General features: G+C 37.9%; 1 protein-coding gene across 1 annotated transcript in view; it reads right to left on the reverse strand.

The window, feature by feature from the left end:
• Positions 1 to 23365, reverse strand: part of LOC144443374 (coiled-coil domain-containing protein 93-like) — a 57493-nt gene that overhangs the window by 13665 nt on the left and 20463 nt on the right. The window contains exons 6-9 of the mRNA XM_078132841.1: positions 12198 to 12352; positions 10160 to 10322; positions 9542 to 9628; positions 3490 to 3606 (exon numbers count right to left, since the gene is read on the reverse strand). Coding sequence (XP_077988967.1) covers positions 3490 to 3606; positions 9542 to 9628; positions 10160 to 10322; positions 12198 to 12352 — 522 coding nt within the window. The remainder of the gene's footprint in view (positions 1 to 3489; positions 3607 to 9541; positions 9629 to 10159; positions 10323 to 12197; positions 12353 to 23365) is intronic.

Genomic DNA, 23365 nt, shown 5'->3' on the forward strand with positions numbered 1-23365 from the left:
TGTCTGAGTTATGGCTTTGGACGGACGGACAGACGGAACCCAATCCATAAGTCCCCGTGTATTAGATCATATGACAGCAGTTTGGTGGTAACTACAGGTCTGTATTGGATCATATGACAGCAGTGTGGTGGTAACTACAGGTCTGTATTGGATCAGATGACAGTAGTGTGGTGGTAACTACAGGACGGTATTGGATCATATGACAGTAGTGTGGTGGTAACTACAGGTCTGTATTGGATCATATGACAGTAGTGTGGTGGTAACTACAGGTCTGTATTGGATCAGATGACAGCAGTGTGGTGGTAACTACAGGACGGTATTGATTCAGATAACAGCAGTGTAGTGGTAACTACAGGTCTGTATTGGATCAGATGACAGCAGTGTGGTGGTAACTACATGACTGTATTGATTCAGATGACAGCAGTTTGGTGGTAACTACAGGTCTGTATTGGGTCAGATGACAGCAGTGTAGTGGTAACTACAGGTCTCCATTGGATCAGATGACAGCAGTGTGGTGGTAACTACAGGTCTGTATTGGATCAGATGACAGCAGTGTGGTGGTAACTACAGGTCTGTATTGGATCATATGACAGCAGTGTGGTGGTAACTACAGGACTGTATTGGATCAGATGACAGCAGTGTGGTGGTAACTACAGGTCTGTATTGGATCAGATGACAGCAGAGTGGTGGTAACTACAGGTCTGTATTGATTCAGATAACAGCAGTGTAGTGGTAACTACAGGTCTGTATTGGATCAGATGACAGCAGTGTGGTGGTAACTACAGGACGGTATTGGATCAGATGACAGCAGTGTGGTGGTAACTACAGGTCTGTATTGGATCAGATGACAGTAGTGTGGTGGTAACTAGAGGACGGTATTGGATCAGATAACAGCAGTGTGGTGGTAACTACAGGACTGTATTGATTCAGATGACAGCAGTGTAGTGGTAACTACAGGTCTGTATTGGATCAGATGACAGCAGTGTGGTGGTAACTACATGACTGTATTGATTCAGATGACAGCAGTGTGGTGGTAACTACAGGACTGTATTGGATCAGATGACAGCAGTGTGGTGGTAACTACAGGTCTGTATTGGATCAGATGACAGCAGTGTGGTGGTAACTACAGGACTGTATTGGATCAGATGACAGTAGTGTGGTGGTAACTACAGGACAGTATTGATTCAGATGACAGCAGTGTGGTGGTAACTACAGGACTGTATTGGATCAGATGACAGCAGTGTGGTGGCAACTTCAGGACTGTATTGGATCAGATGACAGCAGTGTGGTGGTAACTACAGGTCTGTATTGGATCAGATGACAGCAGTGTGGTGGTACTACAGGACTGTATTGGATCAGATGACAGCAGTGTGGTGGTAACTACAGGACTGTATTGGATCAGATGACAGTAGTGTGGTGGTAACTACAGGACAGTATTGATTCAGATGACAGCAGTGTGGTGGTAACTACAGGTCTGTATTGGATCAGATGACAGCAGTGTGGTGGTAACTACAGGACTGTATTGGATCATATGACAGCAGTGTGGTGGTAACTACAGGTCTGTATTGGATCAGATGACAGCAGTGTGGTGGTAACTACAGGACTGTATTGATTCAGATGACAGCAATGTGGTGGTAACTACTGGTCTGTATTGGATCAGATGACAGCAGTGTGGTGGTAACTACAGGACGGTATTGGATCAGATGACAGCAGTGTGGTGGTAACTACATGACTGTATTGATTCAGATGACAGCAGTGTGGTGGTACACACAGGACTGTATTGGATCAGATGACAGTAGTGTGGTGGTAACTACAGGTCTGTATTGGATCAGATGACAGCAGTGTGGTGGTAACTACAGGTCTGTATTGAATCAGATGACAGCAGTGTGGTGGTAACTACAGGTCTGTATTGGATCAGATGACAGCAGTGTGGTGGTAACTACAGGACTGTATTGGATCAGATGACAGCAGTGTGGTGGTAACTACAGGTCTGTATTGGATCATATTTCAACAGTGTGGTGGTAACTACAGGACTATTGGATCAAATGACAGCAGTGTGGTGGTAACTACAGGACTGTATTGGATCAAATGACAGCAGTGTGGTGGTAACTACAGGACTGTATTGGATCAGATGACAGCAGTGTGGTGGTAACTACAGGACGGTGTTTGATCAGATGACAGCAGTGTGGTGGTAACTACAGGACTGTATTGGGTCAGATGACAGCAGTGTGGTGGTAACTACAGGTCTGTATTGGATCAGATGACAGCAGTGTGGTGGTAACTACAGGACTGTATTGGGTCAGATGACAGCAGTGTAGTGGTAACTACAGGTCTGTATTGGATCAGATGACAGCAGTGTGGTGGTAACTACAGGACTGTATTGGATCAGATGACAGCAGTGTGGTGGTAACTACAGGACTGTATTGGATCAGATGACAGCAGTGTGGTGGTAACTACAGGACGGTATTGGATCAGATGACAGCAGTGTGGTGGTAACTACAGGACTGTATTGGGTCAGATGACAGCAGTGTGGTGGTAACTACAGGTCTGTATTGGATCATATGACAGCAGTGTGGTGGTAACTACAGGACAGTATTGGATCATATGACAGCAGTGTGGTGGTAACTACAGGACTGTATTGGGTCAGATGACAGCAGTGTGGTGGTAACTACAGGACTGTATTGGATCAGATGACAGCAGTGTGGTGGTAACTACAGGACTGTATTGGATCAGATGACAGTAGTGTGGTGGTAACTACAGGACTGTATTGGGTCAGATGACAGTAGTGTGGTGGTAACTACAGGTCTGTATTGGATCAGATGACAGCAGTGTGGTGGTAACTACAGGACTGTATTGGATCAGATGACAGCAGTGTGGTGGTAACTACAGGACTGTATTGGGTCAGATGACAGCAGTGTGGTGGTAACTACAGGACTGTATTGGATCAGATGACAGCAGTGTGGTGGTTTGTGTATTATAAGCATATTAACAGTACTGATATGTTTGTGTAAAGCAATGATGTACACATTGTATTTCGGCATACGTTTTACATATCTGTGAATTTGGCCCCAAAACATGAAGTAAATATTTATACATATCTGATTCAATTTGACCCCAAAACATGAATTGAATAATTATACATAGTCAATAATATTGCTTTCAAACATCTTTCAAATCAGGTCTTCAACTACTTTCTGTTTTTAATAAAGAATTTTAGAAAGAATTTGTCATCTATTTAGATATTACACTTGATTGCATGTTATTTGTTGTTGTAGATTTTCTCAACTTTTAACATTTTTTCTTTTATTGTTTGTTTGTTTGTACATCTTGCATAATGGGGATCATTGGAAGAACTGATTCTCTGTATATGAAAGACAGATAAATAAATAAAATAAATAAATAAATAAACAAACAAACAAACATGATATAAACCCTGACAATTTCTGTTATTCTGGCCATCAAAAGATATCATACATAATATATTCTTACTTCTTCAAACTTCTTCTCCTGAACTGTTATCTGTTTGTTTAAAGATGTCACCAATCTTTTCTGTTGCTGAGCACCGGTCAATCTTTCACTTCTCTCTTCACTATTCAATTCTTGTTGCTATTAGTAACAATAAACATGGTGCACATTATGTGACATAAAAACACTTACAATCAGTTTTACAACAACTTCATTTAAGTCATGTGGGAACATAAAGGGTATTTTTAATCAAGTTAACTGTCATGCTAAACCTCCCGAAAAATTGACAAATGTTAAGTTCATCTATAAAATTGAAGTGTTAATTACATCAATAAAATTGAAAAATCAACAAATATTAATTACATCTATAAAATTGAAAAATTGAAAAATTGAGAAAAGTTAGTGAACTCTACAAAATTTTCACTATGTCATTTGCTCATAAGAGAGGAGGCAGGAAGGGGCAGAGAGCATGATGGGCAAAAACAACCGTGATATCTCATTACCCTGTCAGTCTCCTTTGTGTACATGTACACTTCAATCAGAGGAGGCTGATTGGTAAACAACAACTGTGATAGCTCGCGCTGCGTAGTGGCTCAATGACTAGTACACATGCGCGTCGTATATACTATGCGAAAAAAATTGGTGGTTCTCCCAGGGATGCATTGCGGCACGCAGTGACTACGCATGCGCCTTCCATATACTACGTGCACTCTCCACACGCTACTGTATTGTCATAAAGTATAGGCGACATAACATCACCATGCATTAAAATATTGTAACAGTAGGCCTGTTGGCATGATTATCGTAACATTGTAGCGAGTATCGAGGCATCACTGTACCTCAAAGAGAAATTGTTACACTATTTGGAAGTTTGACACATGGCAGTACGTGACACGGACCACTGATGACATAGTGAACACATATTGCCTGGCCATGCATGAGGGCTATAGCACCCGTTTATTACACCCGAGGGACTGTGAGTTACCAGAATCACATGCTATTTCCCGAGCCCAAAGGCCGAGGAAATAGCATGTGATTCTGGTAACTCACAGTCCCTCGGGTGTAATAAACGGGTGCTATAGCCCTCATGCATGGCCAGGCAATATGTGTTTTATAATATACCTCATGCTGTGAACTCGCGGTGGCAGACGACATCGTCAGAAGCTGCCATTTTGACCTGCTGTGAATGTGCGGTGGGCACGTGACCATGTAAAAGTTGATGGAATTATTTCCCTAGGGAAATAGTCATTCTATTTTCCTATCACGTGACTGATTCTAGCGAATCATGGCACAGCATTATCACTAGGTATATTATAATGCAGTTTAATTTCTAGTTTGTGGAAGTGTGGTTTTGACATTGATATTGTCAATAACTGATTTTTTTTACATGTTCTAAAAAGAATAACTACTTTCCTATGTTTGTTGGTACAGTAACATTCCTAAATCATCGAGTTGAATTGAGAAATTGTGATGTTCAGCAACATGTCAACAAAACATTTATCCAAAGACCAATATACGTTGGTGGAGGGTCTATGATAAGTTGGCTGATTGAAAAGGAACAATATTAATCTGATGGCTATGATGGTTTTTGAAACCAACAACTGCATAGAGTGTTGACTTTCTTTACTTCTCGTCCATGTCAGAGAATTAGATGTCATTCAATAAAATAAATTTCTACCTTGCACGAGCTTATGGGCTTTGCCTGGTTATGATATTAGCTCATTTCATACCCTGTGAGCCTCCTTTGTGTACACTTCAATCAGAGGAGGCTGGAAGGGATGCAGAGCATGATGGGTAAACAACTGTGATAGCTCATTATACTCTGTGAGCCTCCATTGTGTACACATCAATCGTGTGGTACGTTTACAATGGTGGCTGGCTCAGTGCTCACCAGCCATATTTTGGGGCATTTTCAACTCGCCATATTTTTCACAACAATTCATCATTTTAGATACTATAAAAGCAAAAATCTTGACTGTATTTCTCCCTCCGTGCCACAAGAATCAATTTCGGAATTATTGATAGGAATACTGAATTTTTGACGATATCATGAAGAATACTTGACCCTGAGGTCATAAATTTTGGTGCGATTTATCATCCATTTGTTGTTTCACCCAAAATTTACAAACTGTGCAAAATACATGGATTCTTGTGTGCTTTAAATGGTTATAGTGAGAAAAACACAAGGGCCATTTCAGATTTTTGGCAAAAGGGGGTGATTTGACCCAAGTGGAAGGTGATCTCGTTTGACAAGTGATGTGACAAGGTAAACAAGTGAGCTTCTCACAACTTTCTCAATTATTAAATCACTGTTCATATCCAATTTCACACGTTTGAGATATTTTCAAGTAACTTGTAAATTCGATATTACTCTGCAATTGTGTGTAATAGTACTAGTGACAACAGAATGAAGGCAACTAACATAATCAGGTCGTATTTTTCAGTGCAGCATCATGAGTTCAGCGAATATGGTCAAACCGCCTCAACTTAGTCTCACTTAGTCTAGCTGACTAAAATGGTAGATGTTTAAAGACGTCTACCTTCCAAAATACAAACATTTGCTCAATAAAAATTAAATACAACTACAACTAGACTTCAGCCTTTAAGTTATCTTTTGCAACAAATTGTGTGAGTCCCTTCGTTTTGCATATTTTAATCCGACGGGGTTTTGCTCTTGTCTGGCGACATAACAAAATGTGTTCAGGATACGTATATTAAGGTAACATATGTTGAGGAATGTTTGGTTAATATAATGTATGTATTGTGAAATATTACGATGTACGAAAGAAAAATCTTTTACAAACAGGGCCAATGTCATCTGCTACTAATATAATATAATATAATATATGTAAATATTTGTAGATGCCATCATATATCATTTTTGATATTTTGAGTGACTGGCATGAATGGCATGTGAAGGGGAAAATATTCACTACATCAATCCGTAATATGACAATCCCAAAATATAAGCTAGTATTGAATGTTTTCTTAGACATAAAATAGGCCTCGTAGGTTTCAATTTTATATCATACAAATTTGTAATACACAACGTAATTTTCTATCATACAAATTTGTAATACACAACGTAATTTTCTATCATACAAATTTGTAATACACAACGTAATTTTCTATCATACAAATTTGTAATACACAACGTAATTTTCTATCATACAAATTTGTAATACACAACGTAATTTTCTATCATACAAATTTGTAATACACAACGTAATTTTATATCATACAAATTTGTAATACACAACGTAATTTTATATCTTACAAATTTGTAATACACAACGTAATTTTTTCAACAAGTTTGTAAGATGTAAGCTATTATTTCGTTAATGTCTTTTCCATGTGGCAACATCAGTCATATAGCTATCCTCAGACAGAACAGAAGGGGTTTACTTTAAATTACATTCACATCTTTTTCTCACACAAGACAAATTTATAGAAGTCAACACAGAGGTGATTTTATTCGAGACAAAATGTAACTTGAAGAAATTCCAGATTTGGCACAGCAAATTGACTAGCGTACTTCACAGATCTTTGTAGTCTTGCAACGAATCTGAAAATAAACAGAAAAATGTCTCCATAACCAGTGAAAAGGCCAAAATTTGAAGTATACAAGAGGAAATACTGATAGTTGGTGTTAACGATTACTGCATGACACAAGAGTGTCAATAAATACATTTGGCTAGCATGAGTAGGACAGCAGCCGTCAACAGTCAAGCGACTTTGTGTGTAATATATGCATGCACAATGGGTTGCCATCTTGAAAACATCAAAATTCTACAAAAAGTAGTGACAATTTATCCACATTATAAAGCGGGGTATTCGGGAGATCAATGCAGAACCATGAAATTCATAACAATAGTTAATAGAACAGTAAGAAAAGCATACACAGAAACATTATTTTGTGTTAAAACGACTGACATGAACAAGTCATTGGGAATGACATATTCCCCGCTATGATTGGGTTTCAAAGATTGGCAGTTTATGTTGTCATTTTCTTGATATCACTACTCTGATCACGCAACAACACTTGTGAACCTAAATCAAACAGACTTAGATATGTTGTGTCTGCTCGTTGGACATGTGACATGCCTACTCTCCAAGATGATGTGATGGAATATACCATTCAACAATAAAGGATGGGTCGGGTATGGGGGGGGGGGGGGGCGACCTGTTCAAGCATGTCTGAGTTATGGCTTTGGACATGGAAAATTTGCAAACAAAATGGCTGCTGGGCGGCCATATTGGATCGTAGCATAAAAACAAATTGACGTGCATATGTATGCCATTTTATGTTACCCCTGTACCAAGTTTGAAAAAACATCGGTCCAGGCATCTCCAAGAAACGGCTCTGGAAGGATGGATGGACGGACAGACGGACACACGGACAGAAGGAACCCAATCCATAAGTACCCGTCCCGGACTTCATCCAGCAGGGACTAAAAACCTGGAAATGTAGATATCGATAACATCGACTTGTGGAGTACCAAAGTTTGTGTTCGTTTTAGACACACTATAAAAACTGAAAACACCTTGTTGCATTACACTTATAATAGTCATGTTAAAAATATTGATCATCTGAATGAAAGACTACGCATGTAAATGACGCAAATGTTAAGAAAACGGATAAGACATGAGGTACTCACCTAAAGTTCATTAACCTCTATTGTGCAACGGTCACAAGGGTGTCAAGTTAGACCCTTCCAGCCTCCTCTGACTCATAAGACTTTCTTCAGTCCAAAACTAACATCACATTACAGAAACTAAGAATGGTTGCAATGCAAGTACTATCATCTCTTATATTACCATGTCAGCATAATGTGATGCTATTTACTATCACTACCATGTCAGCATAATGTGATGCTATTTACTATCACTACCATGTCAGCATAATGTGATGCTATTTGCTATCACTACCATGTCAGCATAATGTGATGCTATTTGCTATCATTACCATGTCAGCATAATGTGATGCTATTTACTATCATTACCATGTCAGCATAATGTGATGCTATTTGCTATCATTACCTTGTCAGCATAATGTGATGCTATTTACTATCATTACCTTGTCAGCATAATGTGATGCTATTTACTATCATTACCTTGTCAGCATAATGTGATGCTATTTACTATCATTACCATGTCAGCATAATGTGATGCTATTTACTATCATTACCTTGTCAGCATAATGTGATGCTATTTACTATCATTACCTTGTCAGCATAATGTGATGCTATTTACTATCATTACCTTGTCAGCATAATGTGATGCTATTTACTATCATTACCTTGTCAGCATAATGTGATGCTATTTACTATCATTACCTTGTCAGCATAATGTGATGCTATTTACTATCATTACCTTGTCAGCATAATGTGATGCTATTTACTATCATTACCTTGTCAGCATAATGTGATGCTATTTACTATCATTACCTTGTCAGCATAATGTGATGCTATTTACTATCATTACCATGTCAGCATAATGTGATGCTATTTACTATCATTACCTTGTCAGCATAATGTGATGCTATTTACTATCATTACCTTGTCAGCATAATGTGATGCTATTTACTATCATTACCTTGTCAGCATAATGTGATGCTATTTACTATCATTACCATGTCAGCATAATGTGATGCTATTTACTATCATTACCTTGTCAGCATAATGTGATGCTATTTGCTATCATTACCTTGTCAGCATAATGTGATGCTATTTACTATCATTACCATGTCAGCATAATGTGATGCTATTTACTATCATTACCTTGTCAGCATAATGTGATGCTATTTACTATCATTACCTTGTCAGCATAATGTGATGCTATTTGCTATCATTACCTTGTCAGCATAATGTGATGCTATTTACTATCATTACCATGTCAGCATAATGTGATGCTATTTGCTATCATTACCTTGTCAGCATAATGTGATGCTATTTACTATCATTACCTTGTCAGCATAATGTGATGCTATTTACTATCATTACCTTGTCAGCATAATGTGATGCTATTTACTATCATTACCTTGTCAGCATAATGTGATGCTATTTACTATCATTACCTTGTCAGCATAATGTGATGCTATTTGCTGAATTTCTTCAGACTGCAAACCAACAATAGAACCCACAGTAGAGGCAGTAATCTGACTCTAAAGGAAAATGAAAACAATTGATATCATTATACACAAAGTACAATGTATTTATCAAACCAAAGCAAAACACTGTTTTCATTTAATGCAAAAAACACAGAATCTGACTTGGTCATGTGACACTACACAAGGAGAGAATCTGACTGGGTCATGCCACACTACACAAGGAGAGAATCTGATTGGGTCACGTGACATTACATAAGAAGAGAATCTGACTGGGTCATGGCATACTACACAAGGAGGGATCTGATTGGGTCACAACATGATACAAAGTGGGCACAAGGACTTGGTCATGGTTGTTAAGAAGTCTGCTATAAATCTAAAATAAGCTGTCCTATTGTAGCAATGTCAATGTTATTTACTTCTGGTAACAGTGTTATTTACTTCTGGTAACAGTGTTATTTACTTCTGGTAACAGTGTTATTTACTTCTGGTAACAGTGTTATTTACTTCTGGTAACAGTGTTAAATACAAGGTAGACATGGCCACATGCTGCAAACATTTAAAACAAAACAATATAAATGTACTAACCTCCTCTGTAATTGATAATCCTTTCATCAAGTCCTTGATTTTCTTTTCTTCAACAAAGTTTCCAGGTTCGTCTTCTTGTCCCCCTCCCCCAATCACACTAGCTACAACTCTCTTCTTACTGTCATCATCTTTCCCTTTAGTAGGCTGTGAAACACCAAATTTCCTGCAAATTAATGTATATTACATAGCATGCTTAGGCCAAGTTTATAAATGTTTAACTTTTCTTGTCATTTTATTATTTGGGGGAGGGGGAGGGAGTTACTTTTGATGCATACCTGTAGTATTGAGCTTATTGAAGCAACATTACTTAACATCAATTGTGAAAAACTTTCCATAAATTCTAACATAACATAAGTTGTTTTATATAAGCTGTGTTGGCAAAATTCAAATCAAGTATTCAGACATATTATCAGCAATACTAAATGAAAATACTCCCACCTTCCATATTAGCTATCATACTAAATGAAAATACTCCTACCTTCCATATTAGCTATCATACTAAATGAAAATACTCCTACCTTCCATATTAGCTATCATACTAAATGAAAATACTCCTACCTTCCATATTAGCTATCATACTAAATGAAAATACTCCTACCTTCCATATTAGCTATCATACTAAATGAAAATACTCCTACCTTCCATATTAGCTATCATACTAAATGAAAATACTCCTACCTTCCATATTAGCTATCATACTAAATGAAAATACTCCTACCTTCCATATTAGCTATCATACTAAATGAAAATACTCCTACCTTCCATATTAGCTATCATACTAAATGAAAATACTCCTACCTTCTATATTAGCTATCATACTGAATGAAAATACTCCTACCTTCCATATTAGCTATCATACTAAATGAAAATACTCCTACCTTCCATATTAGCTATCATACTGAATGAAAATACTCCTACCTTCCATATTAGCTATCATACTGAATGAAAATACTTCTACCTTCCATATTTGCTATCATACTAAATGAAAATACTCCTACCTTCCATATTAGCTATCATACTGAATGAAAATACTCCTACCTTCCATATTTGCTATCATACTAGATGAAAATACTCCTACCTTCCATATTAGCTATCATACTAAATGAAAATACTCCTACCTTCCATATTTGCTATCATACTAAATGAAAATACTCCTACCTTCCATATTAGCTATCATACTGAATGAAAATACTCCTACCTTCCATATTTGCTATCATACTAGATGAAAATACTCCTACCTTCTATATTTGCTATCATACTAAATGAAAATACTCCTACCTTCCATATTAGCTATCATAGTGAATGGAAATACTCCTACCTTCCATATTAGCTATCATACTAAATGAAAATACTCCTACCTTCTATATTAGCTATCATACTGAATGAAAATACTCCTACCTTCCATATTAGCTATCATACTAAATGAAAATACTCCTACCTTCCATATTAGCTATCATACTAAATGAAAATACTCCTACCTTCCATATTTGCTATAATACTAGATGAAAATACTCCTACCTTCCATATTAGCTATCATACTAAATGAAAATACTCCTACCTTCCATATTTGCTATCATACTAGATGAAAATACTCCTACCTTCCATATTTGCTATCATACTAGATGAAAATACTCCTACCTTCCATATTAGCTATCATACTGAATGAAAATACTCCTACCTTCCATATTTGCTATCATACTGAATGGAAATACTCCTACCTTCCATATTAGCTATCATACTAGATGAAAATACTCCTACCTTCCATATTAGCTATCATACTGAATGGAAATACTCCTACCTTCCATATTAGCTATCATACTAAATGAAAATACTCCTACCTTCCATATTTGCTATCATACTGAATGGAAATACTCCTACCTTCCATATTAGCTATCATACTGAATGAAAATACTCCTACCTTCCATATTTGCTATCATACTAGATGAAAATACTCCTACCTTCCATATTAGCTATCATACTAGATGAAAATACTCCTACCTTCCATATTAGCTATCATACTAAATGAAAATACTCCTACCTTCCATATTCCAGTAGAGTAGAATGAATTCTCAGTACTTCATCTGCAGTCTTTAAACCATGTGATCTGCGATAATGTCGTCTTGGTTTATAGGAATCTTTCACTTTATTCACTGAACCAAAACTTTGTTCTTTCCTGTTTTCAAATTCCTGGTCCTACAATAACAAGCGACCTATCGGTCAGAATAGCTCCGCTGTTTTTTTTTTTTATTTTTTTTATTTTGGTGACATGTAGAAGTGGTTCAGTTCTTCAGCTCTTTACTATGCAGTTTTGTTTTAGCGATGCAATAAAGTGGTTAGTGGTTTCATATGATGTCTCACTATAAAACACATTTTACACAGAAGTTGGTAATGTATTGTACTTTTATACCATAGTCACCATTTTATAACAAAAATCTACTGTTATGAAAAATTGCACAAAATCTCAGGGAAAAAATGACTGGGAAATGCACACAAGAAAAAAAGAAAAAAAGAGGATTTTGAGGTTGGCTATAAATAATTCCAGTGTCTTACAGCTTTAACCCTGGAAAATTTTAATGATGAATGAAATAAACTAGGGATCTAAAATAATTTTGAGGCAATTTGAATTTCAATTTTCTAACAAATTTACCAAGTCAACAACATTCAACTTGTACTAGTTGTAGTAGATATATATAGGGAAGAAATGTATTAATCGCCATCTTAGTTTCCGTATGGCGACAATCCCCAAGTACCCGAAAGAGAGTCATTCTCAGCCAACAGGGTTCGACACTGGAGTAAAAGTCACTATCCCACAGGACTAGTAAAATTGATAACGTAGTAGTCCTGCAAAAAATTTGGTGGTCCTATCTTTAAGTGCTTTCGCTTGTTCACTTAGGCTCTTCATCTCTCTTCGTTTTTGCTCTACTTCTAATTCACTTTTCCAAACCCCATATTTATTTCAAACACTGTTGTAATTGAACTGTCTATTTCGTTGTAGTTGTTTGTGCATCATCAACTCCTTACTGTAATTTTATTCTCTTTTTTATGTTTTGGAGCTTCTTCTCTTTTTTTTGTTGCTTTCTGTGAGTAGTTTGTCTTAATTGGGGGGGGGGGAGAGTAATAAGATGTTATGTGGTCTTATTTCTAGCTTAAATACTACATAACATTTCTGGTACACATTGATCTAACTATTGCATTTTTAAAAGACAAAAAATTACCTTCCCATAGAGCAAGTCTTTATAGTGTTGTCCTTAGTGCATATTAGAATGTATTTACAACATAAAAATAAATAAATTTGAAGGTTACCAGCAGTTACAGCAAAATTTTGTTACTAATTACATGTACAAGTCACTTCGTCTATTTTCGTGTCTATGTACTTCCGGGTTGACATAAACGTTAAACGTGATACAGTCGGCCCTATAATTACTAAGAAATGACAAAACCGTTCGCAAAATAAAGTTCAGGATTTTAATTTTTCAAACTGAATACCAAAACATGAACACGGAACACGGAACACGGAATCGTGTTACTAAGTAAGTTAGCAGTTTCATTGTAGGCTGTAAGTTGTACCGGTAAAAAAAAACGATCATCATATCATGTAGGAAGTACAAAAACATAGAACACGTTGTTTTCTTGCTGAATAAACTCACTGAAATAACAACACGGTCAAATTGCGTCTTCGATTTTGACAGCCACCATTGTTATGATTGAGCTTCACTAGTTCCGTTGAACGTGGCCGGGCGAACGCCGACATCCAATTTGTACAGCGTTTTTACAAAGGGAGCTCGTCAATAACCTACCGAATAATTAACTCAAAAACGTAGTTTAAATACTAACTGATCTAAGAATTACTGTTCAGAAAGACTACGCATCCGAACATAAATACGAATTCATGCGACAAAGATTTCAACTTTACTATTTACTTGTTACAGTGTAGAGGACTTATTATACACATATCATCGTACAACTAATTTTATTGGCTATAATATTAGCTACATTTGAAAGGTCTCACTTGATTGGCTCATCGTTCGCTATTCCCGTTTTCAAGAGACATTCCGCCAGAATAAAGTGCCTGAGTACAGCAATGGCGCGAGATCGTCTGTTGGGCGACTTTCCCACCGGGTGTGCTTTTCGAAAACAACACAAGACATGCTTTTATGACACGGAATCATAGAAAATCTACCCCGTTTCCAAACTAATCGTAATTTTATCGCGAATAGACAACCGGAGTTGGTCAAAATAGCAAATTAAAAATCAAATGAATTTTACTATGACCGTGAATTCATCATATAGCCGGTGGTTTGAATTCTGAGCTCCCTGATATACCTATCGAAAAGTCACTATCCCGTCGGACTACCTGCAATGGGCATTTTATTTAGTAACCTTTACTGGTACATGGTCCTTACAGAAAGTTACTAGACTCGCGGGATAGCGGACCAGCGTGTATGTCGAACCCTTGCCATACGTTACAGCATAGACCCTCCTGGTTACAGTGGTAACACTCGTTCATGTTCGATTACCTTTCATAAAGAAAACACAACGAAATGGTTGAAGTGATCTTTTTTTTAATTTCTTTTCATCACAACAACAAAATCTGCGCAATCAAAAGTGTTGTAAACTAAACCAGAAAGAATTATCGGGCTGGCTAAACTTCCCGATGAACTGGAGTAAGGTCCAAGTCCAAGTAAGCCCCGATAGTACGTGAGAAAATCGTCTCAAACTAGCGATACAACTTTCAAAATATAACTTGACATGTCTTCATTTGTTAGAGTTATACAATTCAAGACGGGGTTTCACTCGAAAACAACAATTCTGTGAATAATGACACTGAACGCAGCGATTTCTCGGACGATGTTACCACTGCACTGTAACGTATGGCTGACAACGACTTGCTTCTGGGTTAGTCCCTCGTGCATCCGGGTACTTGGGATTGTCGTGCATTATTACCACATCGGCAATTTTGACGCTGTAATTTTGCCACCAATATTGATCGTACAAAAACAAAACTCCATAAATGAACTACAAAGTACTTTCCCTTTCAAAATGTGGTAATTTTAGAAAGAGTATTATCGTTTTTATTGACGACTGACTCTGTCAAAAACACTTCAGTTCAGGCATGGAAGACTTCTCACAATGATTATATACTGGAATGAACCATTCTGTAGGAGGGGTGGTGTGTGAATTGGATTTGAAGTTTACAAACCTTTTTCGAACAAATATTTGTCATTTGGGCGCACAATGCGTAGAATTAAGACTATAGCACATATTACATTGCTTGTTTGACGTCAATAGTGTCTTTTGAAAAGTTGCACTTTACCTAAAGTCTCGCGGACTGATTTCCAATATGGCGTCGGTCATTATGCTCATTAACATATTCATTTTTTTTTCAAATTTCAAAAAAAAAAATCATAAAAAATAGAAGAGAAGACATGCTGACTTGAAATTAACAAATCTAAGTAAGCTACCCCCTGTGCATCAACACACCAGATATCAAAGCAATCTGACTTGAACTTTATGAGGAGTTGATGAAAATGTCATTTTTGGAAAAAAAATCATAAAAAATTGAAAATGGCACAGATCAACTTGGCATGAACAAATCTGAATAGCCTCCCCCCAGGGAACATGCACACCAAATATCGAAGTATTCTGGCTGTTACTTTCAGAGAAAATAGTGAAAATATAAAAGTTTGACGGACACCTATGATTCACTCTACTCTCTATACCTCAATACCCACCTATACCTAAAGCTACGCTTTCAGCTTTCGCTGACAGCGGAGCTAATAAATGACATGACGAAACCATCAATTGTACTGTACACATCTATATGTATACTATGTTCAAAGATTACCACTATTAGAAGAAGCAAAGTGTACAACAAGTCAAATTGACTTTTTCATCTCACTTGACAGACTAGTGACTATACTCAGGACTAGTCTTACTTGACAGACTAGTGACTATACTCAGAACTAGTCTTACTTGACAGACTAGTGACTATACTCAGAACTAGTCTTACTTGACAGACTAGTGACTATACTCAGAACTAGTCTCACTTGACAGACTAGTGACTATACTCAGGACTAGTCTTACTTGACAGACTAGTGACTATACTCAGGACTAGTCTTACTTGACAGACTAGTGACTATACTCAGAACTAGTCTTACTTGACAGACGAGTGACTATACTCAGGACTAGTCTTACTTGACAGACTAGTGACTATACTCAGAACTAATCCTACTTGACAGACTAGTGACTATACTCAGAACTAGTCTTACTTGACAGACTAGTGACTATACTCAGGACTAGTCTTACTTGACAGACTAGTGACTATACTCAGGACTAGTCTTACTTGACAGACTAGTGACTATACTCAGGACTAGTCTTACTTGACAGACGAGTGACTATACTCATGATGCGTCTTACTTGACAGACTAGTGACTATACTCAGGACTAGTCTTACTTGACAGACGAGTGACTATACTCAGAACTAGTCTTACTTGACAGACTAGTGACTATACTCAGAACTAGTCTTACTTGACAGACTAGTGACTATACTCAGAATGAGTCTTACTTGACAGACTAGTGACTATACTCAGAACTAGTCTTACTTGACAGACGAGTGACTATACTCAGAACTAGTCTTACTTGACAGACTAGTGACTATACTCAGAACTAGTCTTACTTGACAGACGAGTGACTATACTCAGAACTAGTCTTACTTGACAGACTAGTGACTATACTCAGAACTAGTCTTACTTGACAGACTAGTGACTATACTCAGAATGAGTCTTACTTGACAGACTAGTGACTATACTCAGAACTAGTCTTACTTGACAGACGAGTGACTATACTCAGAACTAGTCTTACTTGACAGACTAGTGACTATACTCAGAACTAGTCTCACTTGACAGACTAGTGACTATACTCATGATGCGTCTTACTTGACAGACTAGTGACTATACTCAGGACTAGTCTTACTTGACAGACTAGTGACTATACTCAGAACTAGTCTTACTTGACAGACTAGTGACTATACTCAGGACTAGTCTTACTCGACAGACGAGTGACTATACTCAGAACTAGTCTTACTTGACAGACTAGTGACTATACTCAGGACTAGTCTTACTTGACAGACGAGTGACTATACTCATGATGCGTCTTACTTGACAGACTAGTGACTATACTCAGAACTAGTCTTACTTGACAGACGAGTGACTATACTCAGGACTAGTCTTACTCGAGTGACGAGTGACTATACTCAGGACTAGTCTTACTTGACAGACGAGTGACTATACTCAGAATGAGTCTTACTTGACAGACTAGTGACTATACTCAGAACTAGTCTTACTTGACAGACGAGTGACTATACTCAGAACTAGTCTTACTTGACAGACTAGTGACTATACTCAGAACTAGTCTTACTTGACAGACTAGTGACTATACTCAGAACTAGTCTTACTTGACAGACGAGTGACTATACTCAGAACTAGTCTTACTTGACAGACTAGTGACTATACTCAGAATGAGTCTTACTTGACAGACGAGTGACTATACTCAGAATGAGTCTTACTTGACAGACTAGTGACTATACTCAGAACTAGTCTTACTTGACAGACGAGTGACTATACTCAGAACTAGTCTTACTTGACAGACTAGTGACTATACTCAGAACTAGTCTTACTTGACAGACTAGTGACTATACTCAGAACTAGTCTTACTTGACAGACTAGTGACTATACTCAGAACTAGTCTTACTTGACAGACTAGTGACTATACTCAGAACTAGTCTTACTTGACAGACTAGTGACTATACTTAGAACTAGTCTTACTTGACAGACTAGTGACTATACTCAGAACTAGTCTTACTTGACAGACTAGTGACTATACTTAGAACTAGTCTTACTTGACAGACGAGTGACTATACTCAGAACTAGTCTCACTTGACAGACTAGTGACTATACTCAGAACTAGTCTTACTTGACAGACTAGTGACTATACTCAGAACTAGTCTCACTTGACAGACGAGTGACTATACTCAGGACTAGTCTTACTTGACAGACTAGTGACTATACTCAGGACTAGTCTTACTTGACAGACTAGTGACTATACTCAGAACTAGTCTTACTTGACAAACTAGTGACTATACTCAGGACTAGTCTTACTTGACAGACTAGTGACTATACTCAGGACTAGTCTTACTTGACAGACGAGTGACTATACTCAGGACTAGTCTTACTTGACAGACTAGTGACTATACTCAGGACTAGTCTTACTTGACAGACTAGTGACTATACTCAGAACTAGTCTTACTTGACAGACTAGTGACTATACTCAGAACTAGTCTTACTTGACAGACTAGTGACTATACTCAGGACTAGTCTTACTTGACAGACGAGTGACTATACTCATGATGCGTCTTACTTGACAGACTAGTGACTATACTCAGGACTAGTCTTACTTGACAGACGAGTGACTATACTCAGGACTAGTCTTACTTGACAGACGAGTGACTATACTCAGGACTAGTCTTACTTGACAGACTAGTGACTATACTCAGAACTAGTCTTACTTGACAGACGAGTGACTATACTCAGAACTAGTCTTACTTGACAGACTAGTGACTATACTCAGAACTAGTCTTACTTGACAGACTAGTGACTATACTCAGAACTAGTCTTACTTGACAGACTAGTGACTATACTCAGGACTAGTCTTACTTGACAGACTAGTGACTATACTCAGAACTAGTCTCACTTGACAGACGAGTGACTATACTCAGGACTAGTCTTACTTGACAGACTAGTGACTATACTCAGGACTAGTCTTACTTGATAGACTAGTGACTATACTCAGAACTAGTCTTACTTGACAGACGAGTGACTATACTCATGATGCGTCTTACTTGACAGACTAGTGACTATACTCAGGACTAGTCTTACTTGACAGACGAGTGACTATACTCAGGACTAGTCTTACTTGACAGACGAGTGACTATACTCAGGACTAGTCTTACTTGACAGACGAGTGACTATACTCAGAACTAGTCTTACTTGACAGACTAGTGACTATACTCAGGACTAGTCTTACTCGACAGACTAGTGACTATACTCAGAACTAGTCTTACTTGACAGACTAGTGACTATACTCAGAACTAGTCTTACTTGACAGACTAGTGACTATACTCAGGACTAGTCTTACTTGACAGACTAGTGACTATACTCAGAACTAGTCTTACTTGACAGACTAGTGACTATACTCAGGACTAGTCTTACTTGACAGACTAGTGACTATACTCAGAACTAGTCTTACTTGACAGACTAGTGACTATACTCAGAATGAGTCTTACTTGACAGACTAGTGACTATACTCAGGACTAGTCTTACTTGACAGACTAGTGACTATACTCAGGACTAGTCTTACTTGACAGACTAGTGACTATACTCAGAACTAGTCTTACTTGACAGACTAGTGACTATACTCAGAACTAGTCTTACTTGACAGACGAGTGACTATACTCAGAATGAGTCTTACTTGACAGACGAGTGACTATACTCAGAATGAGTCTTACTTGACAGACGAGTGACTATACTCAGGACTAGTCTTACTTGACAGACGAGTGACTATACTCAGGACTAGTCTTACTTGACAGACGAGTGACTATACTCAGGACTAGTCTTACTTGACAGACTAGTGACTATACTCAGAACTAGTCTTACTTGACAGACTAGTGACTATACTCAGAACTAGTCTTACTTGACAGACTAGTGACTATACTCAGAACTAGTCTTACTTGACAGACTAGTGACTATACTCAGGATGAGTCTTACTTGACAGACTAGTGACTATACTCAGGACTAGTCTTACTTGACAGACTAGTGACTATACTCAGGATGAGTCTTACTTGACAGACTAGTGACTATACTCAGGATGAGTCTTACTTGACAGACTAGTGACTATACTCAGAACTAGTCTCACTTGACAGACTAGTGACTATACTCAGGATGAGTCTTACTTGACAGACTAGTGACTATACTCAGAACTAGTCTCACTTGACAGACTAGTGACTATACTCAGGATGAGTCTTACTTGACAGACTAGTGACTATACTCAGAACTAGTCTCACTTGACAGACTAGTGACTATACTCAGGATGAGTCTTACTTGACAGACTAGTGACTATACTCAGAACTAGTCTCACTTGACAGACTAGTGACTATACTCAGGATGAGTCTTACTTGACAGACGAGTGACTATACTCAGAACTAGTCTTACTTGACAGACTAGTGACTATTCTCAGAATGAGTCTTACTTGACAGACTAGTGACTATACTCAGAACTAGTCTTACTTGACAGACGAGTGACTATACTCAGAACTAGTCTTACTTGACAGACTAGTGACTATACTCAGAACTAGTCTTACTTGACAGACTAGTGACTATACTCATGATGCGTCTTACTTGACAGACTAGTGACTATACTCAGAACTAGTCTTACTTGACAGACGAGTGACTATACTCAGGACTAGTCTTACTCGAGTGACGAGTGACTATACTCAGGACTAGTCTTACTTGATAGACTAGTGACTATACTCAGGACTAGTCTTACTCGACAGACTAGTGACTATACTCAGAATGAGTCTTACTTGACAGACTAGTGACTATACTCAGAACTAGTCTCACTTGACAGACTAGTGACTATACTCAGAACTAGTCTCACTTGACAGACTAGTGACTATACTCAGAACTAGTCTTACTTGACAGACTAGTGACTATACTCAGAACTAGTCATACTTGACAGACTAGTGACTATACTCAGGACTAGTCTTACTTGACAGACTAGTGACTATACTCAGAACTAGTCTTACTTGACAGACTAGTGACTATACTCAGAACTAGTCTTACTTGACAGACTAGTGACTATACTCAGAACTAGTCTTACTTGACAGACTAGTGACTATACTCAGAACTAGTCTTACTTGACAGACTAGTGACTATACTCAGGACTAGTTTTACTTGACAGACGAGTGACTATACTCAGGACTAGTCTTACTTGACAGACTAGTGACTATACTCAGGACTAGTCTTACTTGACAGACTAGTGACTATACTCAGGACTAGTCTTACTTGACAGACTAGTGACTATACTCAGGACTAGTCTTACTTGACAGACGAGTGACTATACTCAGGACTAGTTTTACTTGACAGACGAGTGACTATACTCAGGACTAGTCTTACTTGACAGACTAGTGACTATACTCAGGACTAGTCTTACTTGACAGACTAGTGACTATACTCAGAACTAGTCTTACTTGATAGACTAGTGACTATATTCAGAACTAGTCTTACTTGACAGACGAGTGACTATACTCAGAACTAGTCTCACTTGACAGACTAGTGACTATACTCAGAACTAGTCTTACTTGACAGACTAGTGACTATACTCAGAACTAGTCTCACTTGACAGACGAGTGACTATACTCAGGACTAGTCTTACTTGACAGACTAGTGACTATACTCAGGACTAGTCTTACTTGACAGACTAGTGACTATACTCAGAACTAGTCTTACTTGACAGACTAGTGACTATACTCAGAACTAGTCTTACTTGACAGACTAGTGACTATACTCAGGACTAGTCTTACTTGACAGACTAGTGACTATACTCAGAACTAGTCTTACTTGACAGACTAGTGACTATACTCAGAACTAGTCTTACTTGACAGACTAGTGACTATACTCAGAACTAGTCTTACTTGACAGACGAGTGACTATACTCAGAATGAGTCTTACTTGACAGACTAGTGACTATACTCAGCATGAGTCTTACTTGACAGACTAGTGACTATACTCAGGACTAGTCTTACTTGACAGACTAGTGACTATACTCAGAACTAGTCTTACTTGACAGACTAGTGACTATACTCAGAACTAGTCTTACTTGATAGACTAGTGACTATACTCAGGACTAGTCTTACTTGACAGACTAGTGACTATACTCAGAACTAGTCTTACTTGACAGACTAGTGACTATACTCAGAATGAGTCTTACTTGACAGACGAGTGACTATACTCAGGACTAGTTTTACTTGACAGACGAGTGACTATACTCAGGACTAGTCTTACTTGACAGACGAGTGACTATACTCAGGACTAGTCTTACTTGACAGACTAGTGACTATACTCAGAACTAGTCTTACTTGACAGACTAGTGACTATACTCAGGATGAGTCTTACTTGACAGACGAGTGACTATACTCAGAACTAGTCTTACTTGACAGACTAGTGACTATTCTCAGAATGAGTCTTACTTGACAGACTAGTGACTATACTCAGAACTAGTCTTACTTGACAGACGAGTGACTATACTCAGAACTAGTCTTACTTGACAGACTAGTGACTATACTCAGAACTAGTCTTACTTGACAGACTAGTGACTATTCTCAGAATGAGTCTTACTTGACAGACGAGTGACTATACTCAGGATGCGTCTTACTTGACAGACTAGTGACTATACTCAGAACTAGTCTTACTTGACAGACTAGTGACTATACTCAGAACTAGTCTTACTTGACAGACTAGTGACTATACTCAGGATGCGTCTTACTTGACAGACGAGTGACTATACTCAGGACTAGTCTTACTTGACAGACTAGTGACTATACTCAGGACTAGTCTTACTCGACAGACGAGTGACTATACTCAGAACTAGTCTTACTTGACAGACTAGTGACTGTACTCAGGACTAGTCTTACTCGACAGACGAGTGACTATACTCAGGACTAGTCTTACTTGACAGACTAGTGACTATACTCAGGATGCATCTTACTTGACAGACTAGTGACTATACTCAGAACTAGTCTTACTTGACAGACGAGTGACTATACTCTGGACTAGTCTTACTTGACAGACTAGTGACTATACTCAGAACTAGTCTTACTTGACAGACTAGTGACTATACTCAGAACTAGTCTTACTTGACAGACGAGTGACTATACTCAGAATGAGTCTTACTTGACAGACTAGTGACTATACTCAGCATGAGTCTTACTTGACAGACTAGTGACTATACTCAGGACTAGTCTTACTTGACAGACTAGTGACTATACTCAGAACTAGTCTTACTTGACAGACTAGTGACTATACTCAGAACTAGTCTTACTTGATAGACTAGTGACTATACTCAGGACTAGTCTTACTTGACAGACTAGTGACTA

Source organism: Glandiceps talaboti, chromosome 12 (genome assembly GCF_964340395.1).
Source record: "Glandiceps talaboti chromosome 12, keGlaTala1.1, whole genome shotgun sequence".
Classification (NCBI taxonomy): Eukaryota; Metazoa; Hemichordata; class Enteropneusta; family Spengelidae; genus Glandiceps; species Glandiceps talaboti.